The sequence below is a fragment of the Trichosurus vulpecula genome, chromosome 3 (genome assembly GCF_011100635.1).
Source record: "Trichosurus vulpecula isolate mTriVul1 chromosome 3, mTriVul1.pri, whole genome shotgun sequence".
NCBI classification, from domain to species: domain Eukaryota; kingdom Metazoa; phylum Chordata; class Mammalia; order Diprotodontia; family Phalangeridae; genus Trichosurus; species Trichosurus vulpecula.
In genome coordinates this window covers 243,987,896-244,014,205 of record NC_050575.1, presented here as the reverse complement: position 1 = coordinate 244,014,205, position 26,310 = coordinate 243,987,896, and the positions used below count along the sequence as shown (strand labels likewise).

Here is a 26,310-nt window from a genome sequence, read left to right as displayed (position 1 = left end):
AAGAGCACCTTAACTGAGGTCTCTCCTTTTGATGGAGACAAAGGCATCCAAGCCATGTATCAACTATTCTGTGCAACCACTAACAGGAAAACAAACCTGTGGCAAAGTAGAGGCTTTTTAAGAGTTTACTATGTGCCAGGCACTCTGCCATGCACTGAGGATAAAAAGAAAGGCAAATATATTGTGTCTGCTCTAAAGGAGATCTCAGTCTAATTGTGGAGGGATCATGCCAAATAATTATGGACACTTAAGTAATAGAGTAGCACTGAATATCAAGCATATCTGCCCCTCTGCTTTTGGCAAACACATGCCATTTGAATAAACTCTATCTAGTGTGTCCTAAAAATCAAAGGCTTCTTTCATTTTTTGGCCTAGTTAACAATCAGAATGGTCATATAGTGAGAGTGACAGATAAGAAATGGATGCTGAGTGCTACAATCATACCCAAGGAATGTTAAAAAACAGAAACAAAATCTAGAAGGAGGCATCCAGTTTATTAAACAGATTTTGTAAGGAAGGTTTCTAGAAAAGCCTGGATAAAAGTTGTGCAGGATAGGAAAGTTGTAGGCAGGTTGCTTGGAGGGATGGCCCACATTAACATGATCATAAATCCATGAAGTATGAGTAACCTGGGTAGATGGTATGGTTAGCCAATTATGTTTCAATTAGGAAGCTTCTTAGTGAAGGACATAATTGTAATTACGTCAGCATACACTAAGATCCAGTAGGAACTCCAAGACTTTTCCTGAGACCAGCCTTTATCTGGAAGGCAGGGTAGCATAGTATAGAGTGGGCAGAGAAGTCAGATCAGGGTTCCATTGCCACTAAGCTGCAGATTTATGACATGATCTTGTACAAATTACTTAAATTCTCTTCTCTCTCAGCTTAAGTCACTCTCAGGATTGAACCACCTTCTCACCAGCAGCCTTGTCCACCTACGGATGACTAATCCCCACCCTTACTCTTGCCTCCCAGTACCTCCTTATGTTTTGTCTTTCCCTATTAGAATGTAAGCTCCTTCCAAGTAAGTACCATCTTGTTTTCTTGTAGTTATATCCCCAGTATTTAGTAGAGGACCAGGCACGTAGTAAATATTTAAGAAATGTTTTATCTATCTAATATCTATCTATCTAATCTATGTGTGCCTAGGTTTCCTCATCTGTAAAATTAAGATAATACACTCCTTTACACATAGATATAAAAGACCTGTATTGGCAGAGATCTTTTCTCTTTCTGAAGAATTTGCATTTTAAAAAGGGAAGAAGCCAAAGGAATGGAATTTATATGTTACATCTTCACACACCAATAGAGACAGGTTAGAGAAGTACAAAAAAAAAAAATAGTACGAAACCTCCTTAGTAACTACATGGCTCTCTACCACCTAAAATTATATTTTATTTACTTATTTGGTTGCCTCTTATACCTCCCAGTTTAATGTAAGATCCAGTCCCTGAAGGCAGAAAACATTTTGTTTTTACTTCATACTCCCAGCACAGTGCCTACTGCGTAGTGGGGATTAAATTATCCAAATGTGCTGAAATCATATACATAGGCAGTCACTCACTTCCTACTCATAAGAATAACCGTAGAGATAATGCTTTGAGGTAAATAAAACACTCTACAAAAGCAAGGCATTATTTTATTAACATCAGTAACTAAGCAAAGGTATTCTGACCTCTTTTAAATGTACTTCTCTATGAGAGTATAATTGCTTTAATTTTAGAATCTACTCCTTTCCCAATCCCAAATATACTCCAACTCCTAGAAAGCAGACACTGCCAATTATACATCTTGGGAAGGGGCAGGGAGAGAATGTGGAGCTGGAAAAAGTAGGATTCTATACCATGCTGTCTCCTCCTCACCTGGAAAGCTATCGACAATGTGCGAGATGGCAGGCATTCAGCTACATAGTCAATGATGCACCTGCTCCATTTCTCTATTACTAGAATCAACTAAACCTGCAAATAGAATTTTTAGTTTCAAAAGTGAGGGATCCATTATCAAGGAAAAATTATTACCAAAAGTATATAAGTGGGTCATCAAGAATCATGACCCCTCGAAACCGAAGGCAGTTTAAAGAACTTCTCTCCTTTCATTTTGCAGAAAAAGAAATAGAGGACCACAGAAAGGAAGTGAATTGTACAAGACTGTACAGCTGGTCTTTGGAACAAATGGGTCTAGAACTCGGGTCTCTGGATTCCTAGCACAAGGCTTTTCCCATTATTCCAAGATATCTTTTACTAAATATTTATAGCATACCAGATAGGTACCTGTTGTAACAATTTGGCTAGCAGCTGCTGTAGGGGTGTAAGACCCACCAACAACCAGCACACAGAAAACTGCCAACACAAGTTCTTTCTTTGATCTGCTTTACTAAGGAAAGTAATGTTAAGGGGTTAACGATCTCAGTTTAATTGAACATACAAATATCATTCACTTAGTTCAGGGGGAAAAGCCAGCACCCTGAACTTCAGAGCAAATACAAACAAATTACAAACATCAATAGACAGAACTTGTCTGATTCAATCTCAATGCATAGTTACCAGGGTTTAACAAAGTCCCAACATCCAGGTTTACAAGCTGGAGGGCTCTTAACTACAGCTTCCCAGAGTCTCCACATCAACACACCTCCAAGAGTGAGAGCCCCAAGCAAATAGCTCTGTTCTCTCTTTTTATATCCTCTTTAGCTGTCATCAAATGTCATCTGAGTGACCAGAACTCAGGCTCCTACTATTTACTCTGGTCTTAGCAACTCCCCTTAGGACCCTGAGGGCATCACACCCACATAGGCCTAGCACCTAGTAGATAGGGGTTTGGGCCTGGGGCTTTGCACCTAGTAAGGCTCAATCAAAGACACTTAATTAATCATTCTAAAACACTAAGAAAGGCCCAATTTAATTGCCAATACAGTACCAGGCTGCAGAAAAATATGAAGTATAAGAGAAGACCCCTGGCTACAGTGAAACTATATATGAATGGAAAGAACAGTGATACTAAAGTCAGAGGACTATGATGCTTACTACCAATGTCATCTTGAGCAAGTCACTTCTAGACCTCAGTTCCTAATTTATAAAAAATAAAGGAGTCATTAAATACTCTAGTTACTGGGGTAAAATTCCACTATTCAACAAAAACTGCTGGAAAACTGAAAAGGAGACTGGCAGGAACTAGGTTTAGACCAACATCTCATACAATATGCCAAGATTATACATTTTTGAACATTCTGTGATAATATTCATTAGCCAGCTCAAAGTGATTTGCAGGAGAAATAGAAAGACAGAGACTGAGACAGAGATAGACAGAAAGAGACAGAGAGAGATAAAGACAAAGACACGGGTCAGGGGTAGGGGTGGGGTGGGGCGGGGGTGGAGAGAAAGAGACAGAGAGATTAACAACCTGAATTGAATTTTTGAGAAAAAGTCCTTCTACTAGACACTGTAAGCACTTCTGGGAAAATATAGGAGAACATCCCCTGAGGAGAGGAAGCTGTCTTCTGATGGCACCTTGTGAGTCCCATTTGGATTCCTTTGTCACTGTACACATTTTTGCTTTCCTATTCCTACCTCTCTTTTTAACAACTTATTGCTCAATGAGGATATTTATAGCAAGGATTACCCTTAATACCCCTACACCTTATTGGCAATTATATGACATGGCAGAGATTACACTAATCAACCTTTTCTCTCAGTGTTTTTGAGATATTCTGGGTCAAAATGTAGAAGAGGTTTCACATACACATGTATGTATACATGTGTGTATATATATACATATATATATGTATATATATATATATATGTATATATGTGGAGACAGAGAGAGAGAGAAAGAGAGAGAGAGAGAGAGAGAGAGAGAGAGAGAGCTTGTCAGTTTAGGCCGCAAATAGAATGAAGGAAAAGGTTAAACATTTTCTTTTTTTTCTTTCCTGTTTACATGAAAATAAAAGCATTCAAGATAATTCTTAAACATTCTTTTGGCACACCCAAATGTCAAAACTTTTATGGTACTATTTAGGCCCTCATCATCTCTCACCTGGACAATTGCAATAACCTCCTAATTGGTGTCCCTGCCTCAGTGTCTCCCCTCTTCAAGCCATCCTCTGCATAATTTCAAAATGTCTATTGCTAAAGCAAAAGATCTGTCCATGCCACTCCCTTCCTCAAAAAGGGGGTGGGTCTCTTTTGGTGAGGCAATCAAGGTTAAGTGACTTGCTTAGGGTCACACAGCTAGTGTGTGTCTGAGGCCAGATTTGAACTCAGCTCCTCCTGACTCCAGGGTCGGTGTTCTATTCACTATACCACCTAGCTGCCCCTCCTTTTGCTCTCAAATAAAAAATGAACTCCTGTTGGGCATTTAAAGTTCTTCATAATCCAACCCCAATTTATCTTTTCATACTATTACATATTACTCCCCCTCACACATTCTACATCTCAGCTAAATTGGCCTCCTTGTTGACTGCTCAGAAACCTAACTCCTGGCCTTTATGTAGACTGGTTCGAATGCCTGGGATGCTCTCTATCCCAATCTCCAAACAATAGAATCTTTAACTTTTTTAGATGTGAATTAAAAGCCACCCCTCGCCAGGAAAACTATATTGATCCCTCTTTTAACACTTTCGCCTCCTCCTGAAATTACTTTGATTTACTTAGATTTTTGTCATTCAGTTGTTTTAGGTCATGTCTGACTCCTTGTGACCCCATTTGGGGTTTTCTTAACAAAGATACATAAGCGGTTTGCCATTTCCTTCTCCAGTTCATTTTACCAATGAGGAAACTGAGGCAAACAGGGTTAATGACTTCTCTAGGGTCACACATCTAATAAGTGTCACAGGCCAGATTTGAACTCAATCTTCCTGACTCCAGGCCAGGTATTCTATCCACCACACCACCTAGCTGCCCTGACTTAGATATACTTTGTGTATATATATATATATACACACACATATATATATATGTATATATATGTATATATGTATATGTACACACACACACACACATATATATATACATATATGTGTGTGTGTGTGTGTGTTTGTATTTGAAAGACAATGTGGAATAGGCCAAGGATAGAGAGTTTGCCTTGTACTCAACCTGAGTTCAAGATTTGATTCCGATGCACACTATCTATGTGACCAAGAGGGAGTCATTTGATGTCTCAGTGCCCCAGGCCACTTCCAAGACTTTGAATTAGAGCTGAGTTGCTGATTTGCATTTCCTCATATTAATGAAATCATGTACCCAGGCCATTGTGTTTTATTTATCTATGTAGATATTCCTCCCCAGTAGAAGGAGAGCTTCTTGAAGGCAGAGACTGATTCCTTTGCATTGCTGTATATTCAAATATATAGCCCCTATGTGTCTGTACATAGTAAGCACTTTCATCATTGTTTGTCCTTCCTTCTTGAAGAGGACCAATGACATCAGGAAGGTGGTATCTTCTTGACTTGCAAATGATTTGGATTTAAGTGAGGCAGAGCAAAGTCATCAGCCTCACTCTCTCCTCTAGAGTCATCAGAGTCCAGTGACAAGACAGGTCAAGACAACCAGCGATGGCCCCAGATGCAGAGGGAGACCGTGGCCTTTTGAAACTAAGGTCTTTCCTAGGTCTCAGTTTCAGGCAATATCCATTCAATAATTAAAGATTAGGTAAGAATTGAGGCAAAAGAGGGCCTCATTTGCCTTTACAAAAGAATCAATCTGGAAGGGAAAGACCCTGAGTTTCTGGCCAGAACAGAAACAGTTGCTACTTACACTCACTCTGAGCCATCAAAACCCAAACAGCCAGTAGGCACTAAATAAGTGTGTGTTGGGTTAAATTAAATTGAGTATGTTAAGGAGAAATAGGACCAATTTTTTTTTCAAAAATCGTGATGGGATATTCATAGAGTAGAGGCATGGGAGCGGGGGGAAGTTTGGGGCTGGCCAGAAATGACAAATTAAGGAGTTCAATATGGATTCCCACAAATGAAACCCAACTTTAGTCTTCAAAAGGTGCTGGGTTCAATAAATTCTCTTTATTTCCACGGATTCATTTGGTTACCTTTCCTTCGTTTTTGTTTTTTCCTTCCCAGGATCATACATGTAGACATCTAAGCAGAGTTATAGTGGTAAATGTTTAATAATCAGTTTCTGGGTAGAGTGGGGAGGAAGGTACTCATGACACACTTTTAAGTTCAGTCTACATTCTCCCCATTTTCTCCATTACTTTATTACGAATATGTAATCAACAAAATAATCAGTCACACCCTAATTTTTAGTTTTTGCTTAATAATCATTTTAGCTTCTCTATCACACTCCTGGTTATAAGGAACTTAAGAAATCATCTGGTCCAACCCCTTTATTTTATAGATAAAGAAAAAGCAGGTCCAAGAAGCGAAGTGCCTCTCAATGACTTAATCAATCTTCTTGGCTAATTTATTAACCCAACAACACGATGTCGCAGTTGCCCCGTATGAAGATCATTGATGCATTATCCTCTGTTCTGACCATCCTCCTCTTGTTGGTGATTTGGAAGACCCATTAATACACAAAGGCATTTGATCACAGAGTATATTTGGGAACACCCCAAATATTGCCATTTGTTTGCTTGTCACCAAGGCTTTGTTCTAAGGCACAGATGAGAATGGCAGCTGCTGTACATTCCCTGAAACTAGGGTATGAAATATGCAGCCCACCAACAGGCTGTGTATTAGGATGAGCTCCAATGTTTGGAATTTCCAAATGATTCTTCCTTATTTTCCAACTCAGATTCCTACATTTGTTCACCTTAAGAAGTGGTAGGTTCCCCCCATCCTGGAAAGTCTTCAAGCAGAGGCTGGACAACCATTTGATGTTGTAGTGGGGATTCCTTCTGTGTAAGAGTTGGACTAGACGACCACTAAAGTCCCTTCTGACTCTCAAAAATACTATGATTTCAAACTCTTCCACTTTCCTGGGCTCCCTTTAATTTACTATGCTGCCTTATATATTTGTATGGCAGACTTTTATTTATTCAATCTTAGAAAAATAGCTGGTTTCTCCCAAACAGTTCAGGGTGTATTTTTTAACACAGTAATTTTATGGAACTATCTTTCAGTGAATTCCCAAGTATTATCTTTTTTTCCTTTCAGAGGGATCTCATTTTAAGGATGTGGTCTTTAATAAAATATGCAATTTTCAATGACAGAATTATGATGTTTGTCATTGGGAGTGGGAGGTAGGGACAGGTGTAAATATCATGTTCAGGATCACAGTTTCTCCACCATTTTCTTCCCAAAGTCTAATGCTATTTTGGAGACATTTTTATAGTGAAAAATATATATCAATTCAGAACTGTCATTTTAAGTATCACTGGAACATATAAAAAGTATTCAAATATAAGCACATGATCTAGAACTGGAAGAGGTCTAAGGAGTCATCTAGTCCAGTCCCCTCATTTTACAGATAAGGAAACTGAGGCACCAAGGCTAAGTGACTTGTCCAAGATGAGATAGGCAATAAATATAAGAAAGGGGATTTGAACCCAGATCCTCTGACTAGAGAAAAAAATGGCTATTTTTTATTGTCTCATTCTGCTTCCAGTAAGCCTGGCCTTTTCCAGAGGCTCTTGTCCATCTTCAATGATGCCACAGTCAGTCAGTTCTACAGACCTTAGAAATTTAAGGCAGCTTCATGTGTGATCAACCATTATGCCCTCAGGAAGAATTATAAAAATTTTTTTAAATGTTTCCTTAGTAATATTTCTTTTTTTAGCTCTGACAGTGAATAAGCTTCTAACTAAAGAAGGCAAAGTTGTTCTGGGAATTTCAATGAACAAGGCACTTGGATTTTCCTCCTGTAAGAGTTATACTTCCTTCCGCTGATGATTCTGTTGTTTGAACAAAGAAAGGCTGAGGCACACTGTAAAAATAGATGGAAGCAGTGTTATTTTTAAGAAACTTAAATGCACAGAAATGAAAACAGTAAATCCTTATTCTGGAGATTTTAAGTTTAACAACTTAGGACCCTAAAATTTCTGAACAGAGCAAAAAGAAAAAAAATTGTCCTGTGCCATTAAATTGGAATTATTCAAAGGAAATGCCACTACTATTCTGAGAGACATCAGGACATGGATAAAATTAGTCTCAGGGTCAGAAAAACCTGAGGTCATATCTCACCTCTGGCACTTGGTAGATGTAGGAAAACAAGCAATTCATTTAATCTCCCTAAGTTCTGTTTTCTCATCTGAAGAGAGACAGAGAGAGAATAATTCCTATAATGGGTATAGGGTTGTAAAGATCAAATTAGTTAATAATCACTTTAAACCTAAAAAGAAGTCAAGGTATTGTGGCATATCCCTATAATCCCTGAGACTAAGACTGGTGGATCACTTGAGCTCAGGAATCCTGAGCTGCAATGAACTAAAGCCCATTGATAGTCTGCACTAATTCTGGCACCAGTATGGTGAGCCCCTGGGAGTGAGGTACCACCAATTTGACTAAGAGGACCCAAACTGGCCCAGGTCAGAAGGAAAAAAAAGCCAAAGCTCTGATGCTTTGGCTTTTTTGGAGGGGAGAGGAAGGAATAGGGAGTGTTCCCAGAGGTGACTCAGTGGTGCAGTAGATAGGATGCTGTCTGGAGTCAGGTAGAACTGAGTTCAAATCCAGCCTCAGACACTTCTTGTGTTATCCTGGGCAAGTCTCTTAACTTTTGTCTGTGTCAGGTTCCTCAACTGTAAAATAATAGCCCCTACTTCAGAGAGTTGTTGGGAGAATGAAATGAGATAATCTCTGTAAAGCACTAAGCACAGTACTTGGCACATGGAAGGCACTTAACAAAAGCTTATTCTCTTTTTCCATGATGATTGGTAATAGGACTGGGCCAATGAATGATTGTTGGGCTTCCAGCCTAGATGATATAGGGGAACCTAATCTTTAAAAAATGAAGTTAAATAAATGTCAAAAATTATTATGCAATATGAATGTTAGCAGGAATGAAATCAATCATTGACTAGACATAATCAAATTATTAGACCTATCTTTAGCTCTCCATGCCCTTCGGGACTTTAATTTGTGAGTCTTTAATACCTTTCTCACAGTTGGTTTGGGAAGGAGGAAGTTAAGTGGTCAATGAGAATAATATAGAAAAGTCAAGTGGAAATGGTCCCTGGGTCTTTTCTCAGATATACAACCTTTCACAAGTTACCCACCATTTTTTTACTTCGGTTTCTCCACCTTTCAAATGAGAATGACAATATCTGTGTGACCTTATGGAGGGTTTTTGGAAGGATGAAATTAAATGACATGGTGAAACCTGAACTTTACAAACTATGTTGAGAAAACCAAGTCTCAAACAATGCTCAGTGTTTATGCAACTTAAGTTTATATAGGAGAAAGATTTCTGGGATGGAAAGGTCAGTAGATCAGGGCCCTTTCAATGGCTTTGTGGCCTCAGAAAAAACTGTTTCCTCTCAAGGTTCCTGTTTTCTCATCACTCCATGTTGGATCTGCTGCCCTGTGTGGTTTCAACTTCAGAGAACAAGATGCCTCTCCCAGGATAAGTTTATCACCTCTAAACTCACCATCATGCTGCAAACTCAAGCCTTGATTGACTTTACCTCACTCATCCTGCTCTCCTCTCTGTCTGGATGGCTAGAGGGTGGAGTAGCAAACTTTTCCCAATACCTTCCTTTACAGAGGGCAAAAACTGTACTTTCATGTCATTCCCTCTTGTATCTGCTGCCCTGAATGGTTTCAACTTCATAGAACAAGATGTGTCTATGCTGGGTACCCCCTTGTGTCCCATCCCTCCCCTTACTCCTTCACCTTCCTGCTTCCTTTTGTATGTTGTCTCCCCTTTTAGATTGTAAGCTCATTGAGGACAGAGACTGTCTTTCTTTTTATTAACTACATTCCCAGTACTTAGCACAGTGCCTGTCACATAGTAGATGACTATTAGATTGGATTGGATTTGTAAAACAAGATGGTTGTGTTAGATGATCTCTAGGGTGCCTTCCAGCTATAAGATTCTTTAAATACCTCTGTTGGCTCATAAAGCCCTCTGTAACCTTACATCTTATCTCCCCACCTACTCTGAGATCCAGTGATACTGTCCTAGGTGTTCCTCAAACATGACACCCCATTAGCAATCCTGATCACAGACAAAGTAAAAGCAAAAGTAGACCTAACTTAAAAAGATAAGGAAACTACATCTTGCTAAAAGGTACCATAGACAATGAAGCAATATCAATACTAAACATATATGTATCAAGTGGTATAGGATTCAAATTCTTAGAGGAGAAAGTTAAGTGATTATAGGAAGAAACAGACAGCAAAACTCTCCTAGTAGGGGACCTCAATTGTCTTCTCTCAGAGCTCGATAAATCTAACCAAAACATAAACCAGAAACTAAGAAGGTAAATGGAATGTTAGAAAAGTTAGATATGACAGATCTTTGGCATGATTTAAACATAAAGAATGATACCATAAGCAAATTAGATGAGCAAGGAATAGTCTAGCTATCAGAAGGGGAGGGGAGGGGAAGAATTCACAACCAAGCAAGAGATACAGAGCATTACAAAATGCAAAATAGATTTTGTACAAATAAAACCAATGCAACCAAGATTAGAAGGAAAGCAGAAAGATGTGAAACAATCTGATAAAGGCTTCATTTCTCAAATATATAGAAAGCTGAGTCAAATTTACAAGAATCCAAGTCATTCCTCAATTGATAAATGGTCAATGATATGAACAAGCCATTTTTAGATGAAGAAGTCAAAGCTATCTGTAGGCATATGAAGAAGTGCTCTAAATCACTTTGATTAGAGAAATGCAAATTGAGACAGGTACCATCTCATACCTATCAGATTGTATGGAAGAAAAGGAAAATGAAAAATGCTGGAGAAGATGTGGGAAAATTGGGACACCAATGCATTGTTGATGGAGTTGTGAACTGATCTAACCATTCTGGAGAGCAATTTGGAACTATTCCCAAAGGGCAGCAAAACTGTGCATACCCTTTGATCCAGCAATAATGGATTCTACTAGTTCTGTATCCCAAAGAGATCATAAAAAAGGGGGAAAGGATTCACATGTACAAAAATATTTATAGCAGCTCTTTTTGTGGTGGCAAAGAATTGGAAACTGAGGGGATGCATGCCCATCAATTAAGGAATGACTAAACAAGCTGTGGCATATGAATATAATGGATACTATTGTGCAATAAGAAATGATGAACAGGCAGATTTCAGAAAACCCTGGAAAGATTTGTACAAACTGATGCAAAGTGAAATGAGCAGAACCAAGAACACATTGTACACAGTATCAGCAACAATGTGTGATGACCAAAATCACTCAGCTCTTCTCAGCAACACCATGATCCAAAACAAGTATGATGACTCAAGAAGGAAAATGCTATCCATATCCAGATAAGGAACTGATGGACTTTTAATGAAGATTGAAGCATATTTTTTTCAAGTGTTTTTTTTTCTTTTGATCTATTTGTTCTCTCACAACTATGACTAATATGGAAATATTTTTATGTAATAGAACATGTATAAACTATATCAAGCTGCCTACCATTTTCAGAAGAGGGGAGGGATAGAAGGAGAAAAATTTGTAACTCAAAATCTTGTAAAAATGAATGCCAAAAATTTTCTTGTCATGTAACGGGAAAAATAGAATATTGTTTTTAAAAATGACACCCCATTTCCCAACTCAATCATTTTCACTGGCTGTGCCCCATTCCTGGAGTAGTCTCCCTCCTCATCTCTGCCTCCTAGCTTCCATGGCTACCTTCAAGTCTTAGAGTCCCACCTTCTATAAGAAGTCTTTCCTATTCCTACTTAATGCTAGTCGCATCCATCTGTTAATTATCTCCAACCTAAATCTTGTTTGTACAAAGTTGCAAATTATCTCCACATTAGTAAGCTTTTGAAAGCAGACTACCTTTTGCCTTTCTTTGCATCCCCAGCACTTAGCACAGTGCCTACATAGTATAAATGCTAGCTGATTGACTTAAAACCATTATACTCTAAAATGTAGAAGCAGAAATTTCATCAAATGTTAGAGCTAGAGGGTACCTTAGAAGTCATCTAGCCCAAACCACTCATTTTAAGTGTAACTCCAGTCCCAAAGCCCTAAAACAAGAGGGAGGGAGCAGGAGAGGAAGAGGGAGAGGTAGAAGGTGGGGGAGACGGAGAGGGAGAGGGAAAAGGAGATGGAAATGGAGAGGGAGAGGGAGAGAGAGAGGGAGAGGGAAAGGGGGAGGGGAGGGAGAGTTCACATTCTAATACAGAAGACAATATGTAAATAACTATGTAAATACATATAAGATATATATATATATATATGTGTGTATATATATATATATATATATATATATGTTCTAAATTGGGGGTTGTCTCTCAGAGGGAAGGTCCAAACAGTGCAAATAGGGTATTAGCAGGGAAGGTGGACTGGGAAAGATCTCCAGCATAAGATGGAACATGAACCGAGTCTTGAAGGAAACCAGAAGGCTGAGATGAGGAGGTATACTCCAGGCAACAGGGATAGCTAATGAAAAAATAGACAGGAAATGGAGCACAGTGTTCAAGAAACAGCAAAAGGTCAGTATAGTTTTTATATAGTTCATGGAGCAGGGTAAACCAGGACAGATGAGAAGTGTCTGTGTGGTGAAGAGCTTTAAATACTAAAGAACTTTTTATATTTGATCCTGGAGGTAATGGAGAATCACTGGTATTTATTGGATAGAGGAAGACATGGTCAAACCTGTCCTTTAGGGAAATCACTCTGGCAGCTAAATATAGGATGGTTTGGAGTGGGAAGAGGCTTGAGGCAGGAAGGCCAAACAGAAAGCTACTGAAATTGTCTAGGCATGAGGTGATAAAGAAGGGCCTAGACCAGAGTGGTGGCTATGTGAGTAGAAAGGTATGATGTGCAAGGGAGATGTCAGGAAAAGTATAAACAATATGACTTGATAGTAGATTGGATACATGGGATCAGTGAGAGGAGTTAAGATTGACCAGACATTTCAGGCATGAGTGACTGAGAGGATGGTAGTGCCCCAAATGGTAACAGTAAAGTTGGGAATAGGGAAGGGTTTTGGGGAAATGATAATGAGTTCTGTGCTGGACATACTGAGTTTGAGGTGCCTATGGGACATCCATTTCAAAATTTCTAAAAGGCAATTGGTAATGTGGGACTGGAATATAGAAGACAGACTAGAGCTGGATATATACACTCCCACATAATAGGCTTGCATAAAATAGAGTTTATCTGTGGTGAAATCTTTAAAAGGAAATTTTTCCCAGAGTAAAAAGGCCGAACCAATACATGCATTTCACACCCAGTTATTCGAGATGACTGAGGATAACATTTAGAATCATTTCTTATAAGAAAAGTATCTTATACCAGAGGAAGATGAGTTAATGATAGGAAAGTCACCAAATGAAAAACCTGCCACAATATATGGGATAAACCTCTGAAGTGTCCCCAACCCCTTCACTCCTCTGATCTCCCATAATTCTTTATGTACTATTTGGAAGATGGGGTGAAAAAGAAAAAAAAGGGCACTAGATCCTGCCCTTGGGTCTGACTCTTAGTAATTACGTAGCCCTGGTCCATTTGTTTGACCTCTTTGTAAAATGGCAATAATCCTTGAACTACTTACCCAGTAAAGTTATTGTGAAGAAAGTAGGCTTAAACATTAAAGCATGATAGCAATATGGGTGTGTATACTAGTCTTGCCTCCCTTGTGGTACTTACCTCATGTTGTCCTACAGTTTGGTGACTACAAAGCAGCTCAAATTAAATACCACAAAACCAGTGAGTTAGTAATGACCTTCCCCTCCCTTGGAATGCACATAACATTGTGCTCTGCCACTCTGATGCATTATCATGAAATATTGTGTATGTCAGCTCCCTTTACTAAATTGTAACCTCCATGAAGCAGGGATAATATCTTATGTAAACTCTGTATCTCTCCCTGTACTCAGGACAGTGTTCTATACACAAGAGAAAATGCTTGTTGAATGAATGAAGTTTATAATTAGCTGTGTAAATGTCTTATCTGACTCACTAGACTGGAAACTTGAGGGTGGGGGATTTTGTCTTATTTCTTTCAATTTCCCAAAGCACATGGTAAATACTCAGCATATGTTTATCAAATGAATGACTGGAAAGAAAACTCTGCGCTTGGAGTCAAATAACCTTGGTTGAAGTCACACATCAGCTACTTCCTAGTTCTGTGTCTGTGGACAAGTCATTTCCTTTCTATAGTTTTATTTCCTCATCTTTAAAATTAGGAGTTGGACTAGATCTCTAAAATTCCTTTCCAGCTCTGACATGTTATGTTTCTGATTGGACCATTACCATTATGAGGAGCCAAACAAACCAAAGAGGCTAAAAATAAACACTACCCATGACTAGACCTCTCTTCCATAAATCTTTGCTCCCCACTGCTCTAATGAGTAACAGGGATAATGTTCTACACTATACTCAATGAAGGTCAAGGTTGCTGAAAACATGTAGTGTCTAATTTTTCAGGGAGGAGAAAAGAAAGTCAAAGGATGTTTTAAAGTGACAGGCAAGATGCAATTTAACTAAATTTTTGCTGCTTATGTGGTTAAAAAATAAAACTTACATAGACTAAGTATCATTTTTGGTACTTTTTATACTTCAGCAGACTTGGGATCAGATAATTATGGGTATGCCTTTTACTGGGGTAGAACAGCATTATTTACTGGTTACAGCCATCCTATGCTTTCTAGTCTTGGTAATGCTTGTCCCTGTACTGCCATTAAATCTTCCATTTATTCATAGATAACCCATCTAATTGCTAGATAACTTCCATAATGTTCACATTTCAGGCAGCAGTGCAACATTCAGGCAATGCATACATTATGATTTGGGTTTGTCACATTAATAACCTGCTTCTCTTTCCAATCACATGCTCTTGATTATGTCTTTGAGACCAATTTTTCTTGCATGTCACTGTTGCTACTATACTATGGCCTTCTTACGTGCATCACGTATCTGTCCTTTACTCTTTGGGGGACCCACTATTTGAGTTTTCAGAGCATGGCATTCCATGATTCATAGCCATATGAATAAAGCATTGCCAGAATGGTAATATGGCACTATATATAGATACAAATATAGATATAAATATATATATATATATATATACATATGTATACAAAGATGTATGTATGTGTGTGTGTGTGTATATACACACACACAGGCATTGTTATTTTAACTAAATGAGCAGGATATAATATTGAATTCCTTGTGTGCTCTGTAAAAATGATTTAGAAAAATTTGTCATTAATTTACTCAGCACTAATCTGTGAAAGTAATTCTCAACATCTGATTTAAAGTGGGTCTCACTTAAAAAGCAGATGAAGTGGGGGGGGGTGGAGCCATGATGGTGGCTGGAAAGTAGGGACTTGCTTAAGCTCCGCCCCCAGGTCCTTCCAAACACCTATAAAAATGGCTCTGAACAAATTCTAGAGCTCCAGAACCCACAAAATAGCAGAGGGAAGCAGGGCTCCAGTCCAGGAAGCCTGGATGGTCGCTGGAAAGCTGCAATTGCTCAGAGCTGGGAGCTGAGCAGAGTAGAGCAGAGCCCAGTGTGGACCGTGCCAGGACCAACCAGACTGGGAACTGGGAGGAACAGGCTGTAGGGCCCTGAATCATTGAGCTGTGGCAGTTACCAGACTTCTCAATCCACAAACACCAAAGACAATAGAGAAGGTTAGTGGGAAAAGCTGCTAGGGCAGAGTGAAAGGAGTTCTCAGTAGGCCACCACCCCAGGGGCAGCGGGAGGTGGTGCAGCTCTGAGGCTGCTTTCAGAGCTACAGCTGCAGCTCTTTCGGCCCCAGGCCCACCTGATGGGAAGAATTAAGTGGCAGATTAGAGTAGGAGTGCAAAGCCTGCTTTGCCCTGCCTGAATCTGGGCCACAATCCTGTTTGGCGGTTCTTGGGGGAGAAGGAATGCTGGTGTGGCACAGCTTGCTGTGTAGAAGTAGCTCTGAAAACAGCAGCACAAGGCCCCTAAAGCTTGGGAAAAAGTACTCTGTACTCTATAAGCAGTCATACCCCTATGAAAAGCTCAAGGGTCAAGTAGTTGGGTGGGAACATGAAAAGGCAGCCAAAACGGACTCGGATTCAGACTCAGACTTTGGAATCTTTCTTTGGTGACAAAGAAGACCAAAACATATAGCCAGAAGAAGTCAACAAAGTCAAAGAGCTTACATCAAAAGCCTCCAAGAAAAATATGAATTGTTTTCAGGCCATGGAAGAGCGCAAAAAGCATTTGGAAAAGCAAGTTAGAGAAGTAGAGGAAAAATTGGGAAGAGAAATGAGAAGGATGCGAGAAAACCATGAAAAACAAGTCAATGACTGGCTAAAGGAGACCCAAAAAAATACTGAAGAAAATAACACCTTAAAAAAAAAGACTAACTCAAATGGCAAAAGAGCTCCAAAAAGCCAATGAGGAGAAGAATGCCTTGAAAGGCAGAATTAGCCAAATGGAAAAGGAGGTCCAAAAGTCCACTGAAGAAAATACTACCTTAAAAATAAGACTGGAGCAAGTGGAAGCTAGTGACTTGATGAGAAATCAAGATATTATAAAACAGAACCAAAGGAATGAAAAAATGAAAGACAATGTGAAATATCTCATTGGAAAAAACCACCAACCTGGAGATTAGATCCAGGAAAGATAATTTAAAAATTATTGGACTACCTGAAAGCCATGATCAAAAAAATAGCCTAGATATCATCTTTCAAGAAATTATCAAGGAAAACTGCCCTCATATTCTAGAGCCAGAGGGTAAAATAGAAATTGAAAGAATCCACTGATCGCCTCCTGAACAAGATCCCAAAAAGAAAACTCCTCAGAATATTATCATCAAATTCCAGAGCTCCCAGATCAAGGAGAAAATGCTGCAAGCAGCCAGAAAGAAACAATTTGAGTACTTGGAAACACAATCAGGATAACACAAGATCTAGCAGCTTCTACATTAAGGGATCGAAGGGCTTGGAATATGACATTCTGGAGGTCCAATGGAGCTAGGATTAAAACCAAGAATCACCTATCCAGCAAAACTGAGTATCATGCTCCAAGGCAAAATATGGAGTTTCAATAAAATAGAGGACTTTCAAGCTTTCTCAATGAAAAGACCAGAGCTGAACAGAAAATTTGACTTTCAAACACAAGAATCAAGAGAAGCATGAAAAGGTAAACAAGAAAGAGAAATCATAAGGGACTTACTGAAGTTGAACTGTTTTCTTTACATTCCTACATGGAAAGATGATGTGTGTAATTCATGAGACCTCAGTATTAGGGTAGCTGAAGGGAATATACATACATACATACATACATATACATATGTGTGTGTGTATGTATAGACAGAGGGCATAGGGTGAGTTGAATATGAAGGGATGATATCTAAAAAAATAAAATCAAATTAAAGGATGAGAGAGGAATACATTGAGAGAGGGAGAAAGGGAGAGATAGAATGGGGTAAATTATCTCACATTAAAGTAGCAAGAAAAAGCAGTTCTATTGGAAGGAAAGAGGGGGCAGGTGAGGGGGAATGAGTGAATCTTGCTCTCATTGGATTTAACTTGAGGAGGGAATAACATACACATCCAATTGGGTATCTTACCCCACAGAAAAGGAGGAGGAAGGGAATAAAAAAGGGGGGACAATAGAAAGGAGGGCAGATGGGGGAGGAGGTAATCAAAAGCAAACACTTTCAAAAAGAGTCGGGGGACAGGATAGGAGGGAGCAAAATACAGTTAGTCCTTCACAACATGTGTATTGTGGAAGGGTTTTGCATAAGGATACCTGTGTGACCTATGTTGAATTCCTTTCATTCTTGGGGAGGGTGGGTAGGGAGGGAAGGGGGGAGAGAATTTGGAACTCAAAGTTTTAAAAGCGTATGTTCAAAAAAAAGTTATTTTTGCATGCAACTGGGAAATAAGGTATACAGGCAATGGGGCATAGAAATCTATCTTGCCCTACAAGAAAGTAAGGGAAAAGGGAATGGGGTGACAGAAGGAAGGGCTGACTGGGGAAGGAGGCAATCAGAATATATGCCATCTTGGAGTGGGGGGGAGGGTAGAAATGGGGAGAAAATTTGTAATTCAAAATCTTGTGGAAATCAATGTTGAAAACGTAAACTATTAAATAAATAATAAAATATTAAAAAAATAAAGCGGGTCTTGTTTATAAACCAGTGACTATTCTGTCTTGAAATCAAGTGTCTGTAGTGCATTAAAAACAGATCTTTCTTTAGGTTTAGGGTAGATAGTTCTTTAGGTTCTTGAGGTTCTGTATATATGATGACATGTAGAGAGAGTGGATTTAAAAGGTAATTTGGGTATGGCTATTAAGTACAAGTCAAAAGGCTGGTCCCTTGTTAAAACTGCTGTAGGGAAGGAATTTTATCATTTAAATTAAAACAATTCTGAGGTTTCACCTCCTAGCCAGGAAAATAACAAAATTTATAAAATATGGAAATAGTCTGTATTAGAGGAATGATGAGAAGACAGGTGCAGTAACAAATAAACTGTTCATCAGGCTGTGAATCTCCATCTAATTATTTTGGAAAATGATTTGGCACTATAGGAGAAAAGTTTCTAAACTGTTCATGTCCTTTGATTTAGTGATCCAATCCTTGGGCATATACTCCAAAGAGATCAAAAAACAGAAAGTCTCATAAATTCCTAAATATTAACATTTCTGCTTTTCAAGGTGGCAAAAAAAAAAATGGAAACAAAGGAAGTGCCCATTAATTGGGAAATGGCTGAACAAGTGACAGTATATGAATGTGATGGAGAATTATTACAAACAATTTAGGGAAATATGGGAAGATCTGTAAGAACAATGTAAAATGAAGTAAAAAGAAGTACAATCAAAATAGCAATGTGCACAGTAACAAAAGTGATAGCAAGAGGCAGCTGGCAATGACCAGTCTTAATCCCAGAGAAGAGATGCCAAAGTATCCTTCTTTTGGAAGAGGTAAGGGACTACATGAATGAAATGCACTTCTGGTCAAACTTGGTGACTTGGTTGGTTGGTTTTGTTTGAATGTTTTTATGATGATGGTCAGTTATAGTGGGAGGGAGGGAGGGTGTATCAGGAAATGACTAAAAGTTAAAAAACTAAAGGCATCAATAACAATTTCAAGAAAGAAGCCAGCACAGATATGTGTATTACTTTTAACCAGGGCTTTTCTGGACATACCCAGTTCACCTAATATGCAAGCATCCTGAGGGGCCCTAGGAGCATGTCCACAATGCCTCTGCATCTCCTGTCATATGGGTAGGTGTAGCCTCCTTCAACTGTCTGCATCTTTAAAATTGGTGAGACTGAAACCATAGCTCTCTTTTGGGCTTTCTCTGCTGCTTCCTTTCTGGCTTGAAGGTTGATGATCACAGTTCACTCCACAGCATGAGCACTATGAACTGAACTGGAGAGAAAGAAAGGACTTTCCTTCTCTGCTCCCTCTTTTATTTCAGCTCTGAGAAATGGGCCTGGGAGTGTTTGTTTCTGTCCTATGTTGGGTTTTTTTTTTCATCTCATTTTTAGGTGCCAGTAGTGATCTCCACTAGACCTGGAAGTTTGAGACATGGCAATTTTGGGGCTAGGATTCCAGGTGAGATGGTACAGTCAGCCTCACTGACCCATACAGAAGCTTTGCCCAGAGAAACCGGGATGTCCGAGACTCAAGCCCAAGCTAGGCTATGGACTTGGAATTGGGATTCTGTTCAATAAGAACTGTGCTAAGCTAAGAACTTGATCTGCTACCCTTCCCTAGAGTGGTGTAAAGGAGGTGGCAGGGTGTTGGAGGGCAGGGAGTGAATTATGCCTTTCTTGTTTGAGGGGAGTCTGTGATAATACTTTTTAAAGGAAATGTACCAATATACCAGCTAATCTGTTAAATGGTTAAGTAGAACTGAAGTACAGAGGTCCCCTTGTACTTAGGGGACTTCATCTATAGGGGATAGAGCCATTTGATGAGAGCTTAGTCACCACCCTACAGATACCTTTAAGGGTACTGAAGAACCCTGATGGAGGAGTAAATTGCAATATACTTTCCAATGATAGGGTCCAGGGTGGTCTGTATTACATACTTAGTAGTAACAACTCGGGTCTCTCAATCAAAAGTTTGCAGTAGGAAAAGTTTGTCCTCACTATTGCTCGTCTCCCCTCCCTAAAATCTGATTGGAATGTGTCACCCTTCCCCTGGTTCCCAGTACAAAAACCTTTAAGGTCTTTCCTCAAGTCTTACAAAGAAGAATCCCAAATCAGTTATTTACATTTCATTCCACAATGAGAGAAAATTTAGTCCAGAATTAAAGGAATCCCTAAGAACAGGAAGCAGGTGGGGGAGATTTGTATATTTGGTTTGGAGGGAGGCGCAGGGCATTGAGTAGGCACACCCTATCTCATTGAATATCCCACCTTTCTCTTCAGCCCATTCTTAAGTCAGCAAGTGTATACATTTTATCTTTTCAGTGTAATGTTTTACTATTAGAATCACCAAATAGTAGAACTGGGAAGAATTTGGAAATCAACTCCTTCATCGATGTACCCTTATAGCATTAGTTCTCAATGTGTGGTTAAAGGACCCCCAGGTGTCCCCAAGACCCTTTCAGGAAGTTCTTGAGGTTAAAACTCTTTTCATAGTAAGTACAAGTTGTTTTCATTTTAAACATAGTAAATATCAGTAGATATAAACAAAAGCTCCTTGTAATGTATAGAGTAATTTTTAATATTATTAAGTATTCTTGAGACCAAAAAGTTTGAGAACCTCTGGCTTACAGGAAAGAGAATATTTTGAATATCTTCCCCCTATGGTTTATATACGTTACCAGTAGTACAAGATGAGAGTTACTATTTATCTCTGCAAATCCCCATACCTCACCACCAGACCAACTGTTATGAACATGGAAAATAAAATATGCCTCTCTGCTTTAGGATTGAGTGAAAGAGAGAAATCAAGTCTCCACTTGAAAATGTGGCCCATTTATTTGAAACTGGGAAGCATCATTACACAGTGCAAACACTTCTTTGGTAAATGTATTGGTTACATTGAACATAACAAGGGCATTCTGCTCTTGATAACAGAAATGTAAATAAATATGTACAGTTTGCAACATATTAAAGCAATATTCTGACAGTGGCTACTTAGAAAAGTTCATCCAGGCACTAACCACTGTCTTAAAAAAAATTAAACTGGTGATCCAGCAGACATTTCGATGGAAATTACAGAATGTTACTGCAAGGCACAGCTCGGCTCTTCCATGAATTTTCAGTTCACTGACAATGCACTCATTTTGACAGATGCCTCAGTCAGGCACTCCAGCATGTTTTATTTTTTCAACCCCCTTTTATATTTTCTAAGTCACACATACCACAAAATACCTCTCCAACAAGAAGCTATTAAGACATGGCAATCCTCCACAAGAGTGGAAAAACCATTGCTATAGTTTCTATACCTGAGCATTTTAAAACTACCCCAAAATTCTGAGGATAAGTTAAGAGAAACATTTAACTTTTCCTGGTTGACAGAACCCCCTCCACTGTTTAATGACTATCTTTCCCATTTCAAATACTTTCACCAGAGAATTTAAAACAAGTCCTGTGTCCCATGAAATTCCAAGAGACTTGATGAAGCCATTTAATAGTATTCGAATGTAAGATGAACCAACCAACCTCGGTGCATGAAATCAATTTGAAGCTTCTTAACATTGGACATCAAGTGTAGCCCATCACAAATGTGCTACAGCATAGCATGCATAGCCATGTTCTGCTAACAAAGGACACTATGTGCCAAGGCTGTTCCCTGACTCTCATTTGAATGATGCAGATTATTTATAAAAAGGCATATCATCCCAAGACTTAGTCACAGTTAATGTACCATGCATGAGAAAGTCTTATCTCATAATCCTGGGCAGAATAATACCATTTACTTTGGCCTGCCCTGCAAAGTGAAGATCTTATGTGCTTTCACAGAAAACAACTGTGCAGTTTTCATACCTATTTCCATTAGTGAATTTTCAGAGAACACAGGGGTTGGACTGGGGCAGGGCAGGAAGAGAGGGGCGGGTGACACAAATACAGCCCAAGTTTAAAACAAAACAAAAAAAGAGCTCACATGAGGTACAAGAGTTGCCTTTCATTGACATGAATGATGGCAAAAGATTCAGAACAGCAATACTAAAAGAAGGACTCTTGCATAATGGAGCCAGTTTATCTGCCCCTCTAATACTTATCTGTGGACAGCAGTCTATAAAATGTAAAAAATGTAAAAAAAAAAAAAAAACCACCAACACGCAAATGAGGTATAGGGATTGACCACACATGCACAGCATACCTGGAAGCTAATAAATTCTCAACATTCAAATATCTAATCAGAAAAGCTAGAAACAAAAAGTCAGGGCTTTTACTACCCTTTTACCCCCAATAAATGGCACTACAACTAAGAGCAGTGGCTGTCTATTGGAAGTTTTTGGCAGTTCACCCAATAATTAATAGGTATCTTAATATACTAAATGGTATGAAATACAATTTTCACATTGTCTTAACACATTTTGTGGTTTTGCAGGTCAGAAATTCAAACCAGCTGATTTCTAAATATGAGTTCATATATTCATTACAATCATGCTAAGGAAGAGACAAAAAAGGGAAAGTGGTAGGTATTTACACACATGTTTTGAGGAAAACTAATGTTTGATTTATGATTAAATGCTAATGACCTATGAAATCTCACTTATATGGTTAACAAAAACTGAGGGAATACCAATCACTTTGAGGTTCATTTTGGGGGATAAAGGATTAAGAAAAAGGCCATGTTCCACTGCTAATACACTCATAAAAAAATGCTTCTCGACTTGCCAAGCATATATTTCTTTTACAAATGTTGCTTGAAACTTCATACCCATTTCATTGGACTTCTTTTCACACCTTTCTTTGTTATTCACCCTCATCTGGTCCTTATGAACTCCTGCTTTCTCTGGACTATTCTGTATTAAGACTGAGAACTCAGCTGGGCACAAGCTCACCTCTACCTACTGCTCAGAGGTACCACTGGGCTGAGTTTAAATTAAAACAACATCACAGTAAATCATTAGGGGGACCTCACTTGCCTGACTGTGCAAATTCATAGTAGCACCAATTTTTAATTTAATACAAAAGAAAAACCTGAGAAGCCTAAGATAGGTTATATAACCATTCACCTACTTCCCTTTCCACACATTTATATTGGAGGTGACAGGGTGCCTGTCACCTGGGAAAGTAGATAAAGAATGCATACGGCATTCAATTCTTTAACAGTCTCAATTTGATGTTGTGAAATGTCTCCATTCTGGATAATTTGTTAAAGCCTGCAGTTACCTGTGTTAGCCACCTGATCTCAAGGTGGCTTAGCAGAGAATCCCATTCCCACCCCACCCCCCAAAATGTGTACAGGCAGTTATGGCTTCTTTTGTTTGCTAACAGTGTTTTCTAAGCAGACTGGACAACACTCTCCTTTGATCTTCACTGGGGCTGCACAATCTGTCGGCTGACAAGATTCTACAAAACAAGTGATCTGGCCGTCCTGTGGGAGAAAAATTTCATTACTTTTTATCTATAACACTGACACTAAAAATACCCCCCTCCCTGTACCTCACTGTGCGCACAGATACTCTTTTGGACATTTATCCAGTTCATCTTTTGTAGTTCTTCATATACCTAAGCAAATTATATATTCTGTGTGATTTTTCACTTGAAGGTCTTGCTCCTCAGGTTTAGGTTGGATTAGATCAGTAATATCAAACTGAGATAGAAATAGAGGCCACTAATCTGTACATGAAGTTCTCTGTGCGGCATATTGACATAGTTTTCAAATGTAATGTCATCTATGTTTTATTGTACTTTTCCTTATATTGTTCAATTTTGTTGTTGTTGAGTTGTTTCAGTCATGTCCGACTCTCCATGGTCCCATTTGGGGATTTCATGGCAAAGATACTAGAGTGGTTTACCAGTTCCTTCTCCATTTCAGTTTACAGATGAGGAATTGAGGCAAACAGGATTAAGTTACTTCTCCAGAGTCACATAGCTAGTAAGTCTCTGAGGCCGTATTTGAACTCAGGTCTTTCTGACTCCAGTGCTGTATCTGGTTCACCACCTAGCTGCCCTTGTTAAATATTCCCAATTAAATTTTAATCTGGTTTGGGCAACACCCGGGATCTTTATGGGTCACATATTTGACACCTTTAGACTAGATGACTTCCAAGATCCCCTTTCAATTCTAAGTTTCTGTGAATTATAAAGTTATCTTCAAATATTTTATTATCATGTAGAAGAGTAGGTATGTCGGAAAGAAGATACAGAGGTAGACATAGATATAAGGAAAAACTTCCTAACATTAGAGCTATTCACAAGTGACATGGCCAGCCTTAGTTATTAGTATTGGTTCTCTATTATTAGTTGTCTTTAAGGAAAGGATGGATGATAACTTCTTGAAAGTACTGTTGAGGGGATTTTAGATGAACTAAGGGTTGGACTAGATATACACTACGGTTCCTTCCTATTCAGAGATTCTGTGAAGTTACATAGTTTTCATTAATTTCCCAACTTGAAATTGGTTAATCACAAAGAGTTAAGCCCCACCCACCCCATATAGATATTTCTTTAAATGTAAAATAAAGAACAAAAAATCAGAAGGCAAATGCCTCCAGACTCCCCAGGTGCACAAAATGCTGCTTCCTTAAAGGTTTCCATCATTTCCACCCTTCCCCAACACCAAAGAATCCAAACAGCTTCCCTGCCTTGGCTGGCCTCTTCCCTTGGCTTCTTTCGCTCAACCCTACAACAACTGCTCTATGCCCAGGCAGAGACCTGGGATTTTTGCTAGCTATGATCTACTATGGATGGAGAAAGTAGGGTAGATCTGAAGTGCCAAGGAGGAGATGACTAAAACTGAGTAAAAGAATTTCTCACATACTCACTTTGCATTCACACACAGTACATGAATCTCTTTTCCATTTTTCATTGCTTGAGTATGATTTGCCCTTTTCATCAGTGCATTCAGTTTTACTGAGGCGTGATTCAAGTTTCTTTATCTGTAGAAAGATTTAAGTTTAATTAGTCATTTCTGAATAGTTTTACCCATGCAGTAAATCTGACCTCTCACCTCACTTGTAATTCCATCCTCCTCTCCCCAATTCATGAAAATTGACCTTGCTGATCTCATCACAAAGAAGTCTTAAGAAAGTGCAAATTGAGAGGTTAGAAAACAGAAATTCATAGATTCATTAATGGGCTATTTCCTTACTTGACACCAGAAATAAATACATGCTATAATATGGCAACCAGGTACTTGAAGAAAACATGAAAGGCAAAAAATCAAAAACTATTCTAAAAGGACTGTGGAGTATACTTGAGTATATGGTGATAAATGAAAACTTTCCCTATAAATATTTTCAAACAGCTGAGCGAGGGCACACTAGAGACTACCCTGCTCATAAACATCTTCAACTACAGCTGTACACTCATAAAGATGATGTTATATCGAAATGTTCCTCTTAATTTTTTGTTTGGGGGGAAAAAAGGATATGAATGGCATGCATTTGATTTAAGTTCAGTCTTTCCTTGTAACACTTTGGCTACATAAATCCAAGACACTCCCAGAGCCTAGAAAGATAGTTCCTTAAAATAAAAAGTACTCTCTAAGTACTATCATTGTATGTGAACATTTTGAGATGACAGATGGAAGAAGGTAGATAAAATAAACAGCTAGAGAGAAAGTAAATGAGCAAAAAAGACTGGTCACTTCCTTCCCCTGTGCTCCTAAGCATCTCTTATCACCCAGGTACAAAACAGTTCAGATAGTGTACACTGAGGCAGAAGAATTAAATTGGACACCACTGCTAGAATGGGCCTTGTGGAGATTTAATAAACATACCAGTCCCTTACCAAATCAAAAGAATCACCACTCCCTTAATAATTCAAAATCTTTCTCTAATTAAATTGCCTTATTGTTTTCCCACAAGTTTAGGTATAAATCAGATTTACAAATTAAGACCCTTAGTTCTAAGAGGCAAAGACCTAGAGGATCTTCCCAAATGATGAAATTACTTAAACATTCTAAATCTCTTTATAAAGGTAGATGCCTCATATAGAGGTTATCAATCATAGGCTAATGTTCCTAGAAGAGAAGAATTAAGCCATTCATAAATTAGGGTTCTGTCAATCTTTATGTTGCCAACTTCAATAGTTCAAGGGTCTAGAATTTCAATTTGCCCTCTCCCTTTAAAATTATTCTTTCAAGATTAGTTCATTGAAAAACCATAAATATAAT

The 26,310-nt window shown here is 38.7% G+C and overlaps 1 protein-coding gene across 1 annotated transcript in view; it reads right to left on the bottom strand.

Annotated features, from left to right (window-relative positions):
• Positions 1-20,969: 20,969 nt before the first annotated feature.
• Positions 20,970-26,310, bottom strand: part of PXDN (peroxidasin) — a 148,559-nt gene continuing 143,218 nt past the window's right edge. Inside the window, exons 22-23 of the mRNA XM_036752612.1 lie at positions 24,959-25,072; positions 20,970-23,565 (exon numbers count right to left, since the gene is read on the bottom strand). Coding sequence (XP_036608507.1) covers positions 23,440-23,565; positions 24,959-25,072 — 240 coding nt within the window. The 3' untranslated portion in view covers positions 20,970-23,439. The remainder of the gene's footprint in view (positions 23,566-24,958; positions 25,073-26,310) is intronic.